This window comes from Exophiala aquamarina (assembly GCF_000709125.1).
Source record: "Exophiala aquamarina CBS 119918 chromosome Unknown aczIA-supercont1.4, whole genome shotgun sequence".
Lineage (NCBI taxonomy): Eukaryota > Fungi > Ascomycota > Eurotiomycetes > Chaetothyriales > Herpotrichiellaceae > Exophiala > Exophiala aquamarina.
In genome coordinates this window covers 3,438,351-3,447,420 of record NW_013550584.1, presented here as the reverse complement: position 1 = coordinate 3,447,420, position 9,070 = coordinate 3,438,351, and the positions used below count along the sequence as shown (strand labels likewise).

General features: G+C 51.9%; 2 protein-coding genes across 2 annotated transcripts; one reads left to right on the top strand and one right to left on the bottom strand.

Annotated features, from left to right (window-relative positions):
• On the top strand, positions 1–726 carry A1O9_06347 (uncharacterized protein; the record flags this gene model as incomplete). Its single annotated transcript, XM_013405557.1, has 2 exons — positions 1–42; positions 106–726. 2 exons carry the CDS (start codon positions 1–3, stop codon positions 724–726), a joined length of 663 nt encoding a protein of 220 aa, XP_013261011.1.
• A 4,804-nt stretch (positions 727–5,530) lies between these two features.
• Positions 5,531–8,455, bottom strand: A1O9_06346 (uncharacterized protein; the record flags this gene model as incomplete). Its single annotated transcript, XM_013405556.1, has 1 exon — positions 5,531–8,455. The coding sequence occupies one exon, from the start codon at positions 8,453–8,455 to the stop codon at positions 5,531–5,533; it is 2,925 nt and encodes a 974-aa protein (XP_013261010.1).
• Positions 8,456–9,070: the final 615 nt, after the last annotated feature.

The following is a 9,070-nucleotide window of genomic DNA, read 5'->3' as shown; positions in this document are numbered from 1 at the left end:
ATGCCTCCCAAACCTTCGGTCCGTGGAGAGTATATTGAGACGGTTTGATTAGATCCGCCCTTTTCATGACTTCGATCCTCGAAATAGCTAACTTGTTTGTCCTAGGAAACGGGAAATAAAATCAGTCGCCGTGCCGCCATTCTCGGTCCCAAGCATATCATTTTGGCAGGGAAATGTGTGATTCAACAAGACGTTGTCATCCATGGTGATCTTGTCCGGCCACCCCAAGTAAAGTCCCCCGCGCAATCAACAGATCCGAAGCCTGCAAACCAAGAGCATACCTCCATCCACCTTGGCCGTTATGTCTTCATTAGTCCTGGCGCCACGCTTCATCCGCCCTCGCGATTAACCACGGTTGCAGACCCAAATGGCGGGCAACCAAAACAAATCATGACCTATTTTGTGCTTAGAATATCGGACTATGTCTATATCGGTCCCAACACCCATGTGAGAGCGGCAGAGATCAAGAGCAATGTCTATATTGGGGCCAATTGCACCATAGGGAATATGGTTATGATCAAGGACAACGTTAAGATCTTGGATGGAACCGTCCTACCAGCAAATACGGTTTGGGCTGGAGGGTCCGTTATTGCCGGCCGGCCAGGAAGGGTCATAGGCGAGGTGGGCGAAGCATGGGCGAGCACAGGGACAAGTGGCTCAACCGTGGATGAAGGGGTTGGTGTGAGAAGCCGCGAACGGTGGGCTGCAGTTGGCAACAAGAGATGAGGATGCAACCACAAGTCTTAAGCCCCAACTGTTCACTTGGGACGAATTCCACCATCATGCGTCGGCGCACCGAGAGTCTTATTCGTTGCTGGACGGCCCTGCCAGCCATGAGAGCTTGAAAGATTCTCTTTGAGCCATTCCGTGATTGTGAAGAAGGTATGGACCAGCGCACCTGCTGATCCTTTCACATCCCACACTTCGGTCTTAGTCGGCCGTACACGCCATATTAGAATTACACAGGCTGTGTCAACTATCAGAGAATCTTCTCTCGATCCCCGTTACATGATGGCGGCTCATATTCGCGCAAATGACACGTTGCTGAGGTAACCAGAATATGATCCCAGCGATCTACATCAACCAATATGTCCAGGACAATCGTCGCTTCTGCTGAAAATTGCTTAAAGTTGGGTTCAATTAAATCTCTCCCTCTACGGCACAGATTATTACGAGCGGCAGAATCCAAGCTAAAAAAAAACAGAGACAACCGCCCAATCTCGCTCCAAGCCAGCGCCTTCTCGAGCTCTTCCAATACAGTGAAGAGCAAGTGCCTCTCGCTTTCCCAAATTCTGCAGGTGCTCGTTGACTCTGACGAAGACTTAAGACGACTCAACACAAGGCAAGGCCGTATTGCCTGAGATTAATGATTAGATTACGCAATTCAATAATTGGACAAATGCTGGCCGTTGAGAAGCTGCGACTTTCACTCTTCCTCATTCAGTCTCCGTTGTGCCCTTAGGCGACTCAACCCTCACCATGGTGAACGCATTGAGGCTAAATCGTCCCGGACTCGCCCGATGGCTACGTTGTTGGTCGTCTGTGCGACTTGGTATTTTTCCTTGCTGCCCTCCGGTAGTCGGTAAAGACGAGGAACGGGAATGAATTGGTGCCGATTGGAGGGAGTCCAACTGCCTTTCTTTTCCTTGCTGGAATTGGGCATGGTGGGTGCCTCGCTCCTGGTTTTCGATGCTCAGCTGAGGACTGTACGCTCGATATTGGTGCTGAGTACCCGTGCGCGGAGGGTCCGAACAGACACTCACTGATTGCAAAGGACTCTCGAGTTCCTGAATCGTCGATTTTTCTTCCTCAGCATTACCACTACTTTGGATTGCTTGAAGTGATGTTGAAAAGGCTCTCAATAGCAGCGGGTCACCTTGATGATCCCGTGGCCGATGGACAACCGGAGGCGGTGAGGCTATCTCTACAGAGGAATGCCCAGAGTGTATGCTTACTGGGCCTTCTGTTCTCTGAACTTCATACTGCATCGAGCGCCCGAGGTGGAATTGATCTGGGATGTGGAATGCAGATACGGGAGAAGGACTTCGAGATGCTGCTATCGGTGATGGTCGGAGGAAGCCAGAGCTCTCGTGCTGCGCTGGAGCTTGATGGTGGAACTGCTCGGGCACTGCCGATTGACCTTGCTTGGTATCTGGGGTGCCGTTGGCACAGCTAGTCCAGTTTTCACCTGACCACTGCTGGACTTGGGGTCTACTGGATGCCACAGCAAAGTCCTTCATCTGAACCATCTCCTGTGATACCACTTCAAGACCTTCATAACCACTCCCGGGCCTTCTTTCTGCGTTGGCACTCCAAGCAGATGGCAGACTCAACTCAAGCCTTCTCTCTGGCTGGTCTCCACTCTGTTCATTCCCCGGCCGACTCAAAGCTTCTTCCCGTCCTCCATTGTTTTCCAGATCTAGCGTCGTGCTGGCAGTCCTGACACTATTCCTCAAGCCATCGTTCATGCGCTGCTTCTTTCGCTGTGCGTACAGATGCCACATTATGCAGCACTGGGCCACTGCAATCAAGATCAAGACCGATTCCAGCGTCCAGAATGCAATTGTGCCTGGGGAGTACATGTTGTGCAAGTTTGCTGCAAATGGCGACAGACACAAGTCGCGACTTGAGAACTATGGTGTAATGGGGGTCTCAAAAGAAAAGTCTCTGTTGAAGCCTGACTTTTCTCTGCAGATGAACGTGAAACTATTGGACGATCAAGAAGCTAGCACCCTGAGAGCGAGAGCAAGAGCAAGAGAGGTGTGTGGAATCCGAAGCAATAATAAACTAGATACAAAATAAACTACTTTCCCGAACACCCAATTCCCCCACCATCCACCCAAAATGAAATCTGTTTATTTCTCTTGTATTCCAATCTCCGCAAATTGAAAACAGTCCATTCAGGATCTCGTACAAGCACACGACAAGCACGGGAATCAATACTCCAGCCCAATTTGCCAGACTGGATGGGAATGTACACCTGATACATTGAGCCAGGAGGTTTCAGCCTTGTCTCGGAGGTGGGGAGGCGCGAACATGAGGTTTTGATAAGAGAGTCTGACTACATGCTTGGCGTGGAGCAGTTGTTTCGGTGGAGTGGTGTGTTCCGTGATTTTAGTTGGGACATGTTCATCTATGTAGGTAATTGGTATGTAGGTACGGCTGCGTCCTATGGTGATAGATGTTGGGCGATGAAGGAGAACCGGGTTGGGAGCTGCATACCCATCAGCCAGTCCAGTACCTTAAGGGGTTGGGAGGGGGAACGAGATCGTGTACTCACGGGATTGCCCCTACTCACACAAAGGGCACATTTCACACCAAGAAGATAGAAAATCAAGCTGAATGAGGATTGGAATGGAATGGAACCCAAAGTAGACGCAACACATAAAATTATCCAAAGGGCTGCGCTATCTCTCTACCCGCAACATCTGCCGAGACCAAGATGGGAATAGTCGAGCAATCCATACTGTTGCATGTCGAAATCGATGTCGAAGTTCCCTCGCTTGCACGACTCAAGACTTACGGGTCAGAAGGCCATGGTCCAGACCCTCCTGCCGCTGCAGCCGCTGTCTCTCTCCACCCGGACGGAATCACTTCCTCCTCATCACCACCACGCGCAAGAACGGCCTCTTCCTGCTGCGCACCTCGAGTACGTACTATCCGCCTGCCAACCCAACCGACCATGGTCCCAAGGATCGAGGTGGCGACCGTGCCCTGTCCCTGCTCCTCCTCGGATGTGTTCCAATTTCCACCCTGTGCGAGATAGTCATAGGCTGGCGGCGGCCCCTCGCCTTCAGTGCTGTAGCCGTACGGGGGAGGCAGAGGATAGGCGTCCTCCTCGTCGGCCGCAAGCAACGACATATATGTCCTGGCACGCAGGTGCACGGGAAGCAGGACCTCTAGGGACGTTCTTGGTTCGTGCATTGTTTGGACGTGGCCGTTGGCGTAGGCCTCTTCGTCTTCGAGCGTGTATCGTGGTGGTGGAGGTTGCGATCGCTCAGGACGAGTAATCGGACAATACGAAGGAGGATCTGACTCGAGCGCCGGCGGGGTTATTGTGATTGATGGCGGCATTATCGCGGGTGGTCGCTCGGTCTGTTGCTGTTGTTCTTCGACTAAGGCAGGAGGAGCGACAGGAAGAACGCCCCGGATCTCGCGTGCCCGCGGTCGTGTTCTGTCCTGACTCGCTCTCTGTCTCCACCGTCTCCCCTCTCCCTCATTTGCTCTAATGGCCTGTTGCATGCAGTACCGATACGGTGCGGCATTACTGATTCTCACTCGCCGCGACATGCTGCGACACTGCGCCCGCATCTTGAACAATGACCAGATGTACCCGATGATAATCCCTAGGGCAAGTACGAGCCCCAATACCAGGGCGAGAACATCGCCGCCCCTCATCCTCTCTTTTTTTGGGCACGTAAGGCGGTGCTGATACTAGGAATGGCGATGCTAGGTAGACTGTGAAGAAGAAACGGGGGTTGATCAAATGCCTGTTAGTATTTCAGAGGACACTGAAGATTTGAAAAGAGAGCAATAAGAAGCTCCTTCTTGAATTGCTGGAGACAGCAGATTTCCTTCCAGCAGGGAAACAAAGACCAGAACAGCAAATGGCGAACCCACCTATTGATCAATCACCAGGACTTCGAATTTGTGCGTTGCGACCACTCGAAAACAGAGAGCGCGAGAGGTCTAAAAGACCAATTTCAAATAACAAACTATCGGTCAGGCATCCTCGAGCCTCGATATTCTTTGTTCCTGTGTCTGTCCCTCAAACTTACCATACCAGTGGTATCGACGAGGAGCCCTGATTGGACTCGGACCTCAATCAGGCTCGGAGCCTTGTGGGGTCAAACTCTCATGTCGCACGGAGGAGGGGCGCAGGTTTCCTATAGGTTTTTCTTAAGCTTTAGGCGGAGTTTCTTGCGTGAACAGAACAGAACACCGCAGCGCGACTAGAGTATCCTCCTCAGAGAAGTCTGAGCGACGGATGCGGATGGCATGCTACAAGAATTATGTAAATGCCTGAGGTTGAGTTACGAACCAGGTAAGACAATTGACCCTTTGGGAAGCAAGACAGAGTGGATGTGCGCCAAGACCATGAGGATGATTCGGTGCACGGGCAAAGGCGCTGTGGAGGAGCCCCTCAGGGGATAAAATATCTTATAATTTGTATGAGATAGCATTTAATGGGCTCAAAATAGAGAAGATGGCCTTCTTTGATTGATGGATCGTATGGTTCATCTCATCATTAATATATCCAACCCCGTAGAATAACACTAGGTATTTGCAGGTCTCACAGTTCACTGTGAAAGTGGTGCTTTTCCACCCCAGGATCCCCTGTGTCTAATTCTCGTCGTCTATAATCGTATCACACAACTCCATGGCCTCAAATCTCCACGATGAGATCGCAAATAAAAGTCCCATTGTCCAATAATTCCGAAGCTGCTGCACTAGCCACTTTGGATGGTTCCCAATAACACTGTAAAAAGAATAACTCTTGCCTAGCTGCGCGATAATACATCAGGCTTATTTATTGGGCCTTTCTGGCAGAGGATGCTTGCTCGCCAAGCCTTCTCAGCTCCCAATCCTCGCTGTGCGAGGCCGCTGGCGCCAACGCGGCACCGTGTTCCTCTGGTATAGATGATGTGAAAGAGTCGAGGCGAACAGCTTCGCTAGACACTTGCCCCGTTCTAGCGTCAATTGGACCGTGGTTGCCTTCTTCGGCATCTCGTGCTCGGTCCAAGCTCTGATTACCACGCGTCCAGCCCATGAATCGATTACGGTGCGTTCCGACACTGCTGACGCTGTTTCGATGTGAATTGAACGGCTCTGTCGATCGACGCATGAAGCCACTGCTCATGTGATGATGAGAACCAGACCCCGATCGGTCTCGGCGAGACGCCGAGCGGCCAGAAGCGCGGACAGCTTCTGCAGAGTCTCTTCCTTGTTCACTCGAACGGCGCTCCTCGTCGATTCTGTTGCTCTCGCGGATGACGTTGCGGTATTGTGCTTGTGATGGTGATCTGTCTTCATATGGATCTGCCATTGAACCGGCGTCTCTCATGCCGAGGGAGAAGTCGACCCGTTTGGCCATGGAAGAGATTGATTCCGCTCGAGGGCGGCCAAGTTGACCGGTGCTGGGTCTTCTTCGAAGAATTGACGGGTTTGCACGCACAGGAGCTTCTCCAGCAGCGGCAGGACCTGAAGCTCCAATGTCGTTGTCGCTCGTACGGAGGTCTTGTGAAGGAAGAGCCCCAGGTGGGTAATTGAGATGTAGAGGAATATCATCTCTCCAGCCTGCTTGATTGCGGCGTGGGCCCTCAATGCCGTGCTGTTGCATGGCTAACATCAGCGCAGAAATAAACTTATTCCGCCTCGTCAATCGAACCAACTCGTTCTGCCAATTAGTTTTGTAAAAGAAGACCACGTTGAGCGTTAATGAATATGCCTCTGTTACTTCCCGGAGTTCCGTGAGGATGTTAGATTGATATTCACGCTTCTGGTCGCGGACGAACTCAAGTAGCGAACTCCTTAGAGCATCGATTTGATCGATTGTCGTTCCAAAGCGAATGACGATCGGCACGGCCTCGGCCAAACCTCCAGACCGGCGCATGTTGAGAATGAACAAGGTATTAAGGTAGGAATTAGGCGCCTGAACGATTTGACCTTCCATTTTCTTGAATTCGGTGTACAGCAAGGCGATCTCTTTGACAAAGTAGTCATCACCCTTCAGCTGTGCTCCAGTGTTACCATAGATCGATACTCGATCACCAACATCAAACGGATGTTTGACGAAGACGAAGACAACTGATTGGAGGAACTCTTGCGCTGTTGCGGAGAACAACCATGACAAAGCGAGCACGGCAGAACCGGCAGACGTCAGCACACCGGCCGCAGATGTCGAGAGAAGTGAGATCAGGACTAGGACGACGATGATGAATACCACAAACGAGAGGACATCATCGAGTTTGCTGACGACGGAGTCCAAATCCTTCAAGGAAGCTGTGATGGACTTCCTTTCCCTGCCGATTTCCACGCAGACAGCTTCGAGTTCTTCCATGGAGATATCGCCATTCATGTCCTTATCGAACATGCTGAATGCCGCTTCGGCCTCGTCGTTGTTGTCGAAAGCCACCTTGAGTTCCTCAGAAGAGACGGTTTCCTCTCCCTCTCTCGCAAAAGTCCTGTAGAGTCGTCGGGCCAAAACCTGGGATCCAGCTGTCGATCTGAGAAGCTCTAGAATGACCTGAGCAGGCGAACCGCTCCTGGCAACTTCTTGGCCAGTAAAGTCACCTGCGACGGCTCCGGCAACATCGCCAACTTTTGCCATGGCCTTGTTGACTGCATGACTGGCTATTCCGACGTAGGCAGCTGGAGTGCGAGCACCAGAGGGAGGACCACTTGCCTTCTCTTTGAATTCACGATCATCCATATGTATCTTGGCTTTGGAAAAGATGTAGAGCTTGGTCAAGCTCCCAATCTGAAATTTGTTGAGCTCGATTCGGTCGGCGTAGGTTCGAAGATGGAAGGATATGGCAATGAGTTGAATAATGATCTTTTCGCCGAGATTCAGAGAAGTCCCAACAAAGACAGCGATAATAACTTTGTTCATGGTTCGCATCCACGAAGTCGTGCCAGATTCACCGTTGATGCGGCGGTTGGACATGATTGGGAGGAATGAGATCTCGATGGCCAGCCACCAGAGGAACAGAGTGAGGGGAACCTCGAGCTGCTTGCCAAAATCGCGCCATTTCTTCGAATTGTTTGTGAACAGACTGGAGACAAGACCGAGGGGCCAAGGGAGGCATTTGGCCACAATACGACCAGCCCAGAGGGTCAACCAGACGATCTCTAGCCAGACACCGAACCATAACAATTTGACACTGCCAACGTTGGCATTCTGACCCGGGGCAGTCAAGGCACCAATGAGGATTGGTGTGAGGAGGATTACGGTAACGGGGACGATGTAGGTAAAATATCGAACGAGCCAACTTGACTCGTGGACATACTTGAAGAACTTTGCAACTTTTGTGGTGGGGTTCTCGGGAGGCTTGTAGACGGCAGTCCGCTCGTGGAGAGGATTGGTGGCAGCGTCGAAGTCGTCGATGGGCTCGGGGACTCTCGATCTCGAGCGATGTATAGTGGTAGAATTGCGGCCTTCAACTTCCGAAGCAGTGGTTACGAGACGTTCTGCTCTCTGCAGGGCGATTTCATCGGTGAGACGGTTGGCTTCCTCACGACCACGCGATGGGGAAAGCAGCTGATCCTCGTGGCGAGTAGGAGAAGACTCTCTGAGGGCTTCCACGTGCAGTCTCTCCTTCAGCGCCTTGCTGTCGACAGGAGCATTGCCGTTGAGATGGTCATTCTGGCCGATGACGGTTTGCTCCTCATCAGATGAACGCATAGTCGGTGCGTCGAATTCGAAACGCGGGATTTCCTTCACCGGGGTCGCCATGATGAAGAGGAAGTGATACAACCGGGGAGAAGAACAGTGCCCACTCAGGGACAGCTGCTGGGAATATAAAAGATGCAGTCCGGAGTAGGGATACTGACCAAATGTGGATTTGGGGTGGGGTTTCTGATGGACGCAGAGGACCAGGGGTGGCTTGAGGCATGGATCGGAGTGGGGCGAATGGAGATGGGTGAAAGGCGCCGATAGGCACCACTGCGGGTTTTTTAATCGGGGCGAGCGTCGGTTAAGAACCGCTGGGCCCGTTAAACTGTAGCGCCTGTTTGGGCGCTGCAGGTGGCCCTGGCCCGTCTATTGGCATCGGAGGCTTAACCGGGAGTCTCAAATTCTCAACATTCACGTTGGAGGCACGAGAGGCCCGGGAGCCCCAAACCGCTGGGTGGGTTCCGGTGACGCACTAGGCGGTTCCTCTTCTATTTCTCGGCGCCCGATTGCCTGCATCTGGTGAGACGCTTATCCAGAGCTGCCAACCTATGAGTACCAAGACAGAAGACTTATGCACGAGTCCACAATTTGGGCAATTACTCTTACTCGTACAATAGGTAATTACGGGGTGCTACATACGTCTTGCCCGTTCAACAACAGACGTCCTCCAAAAAA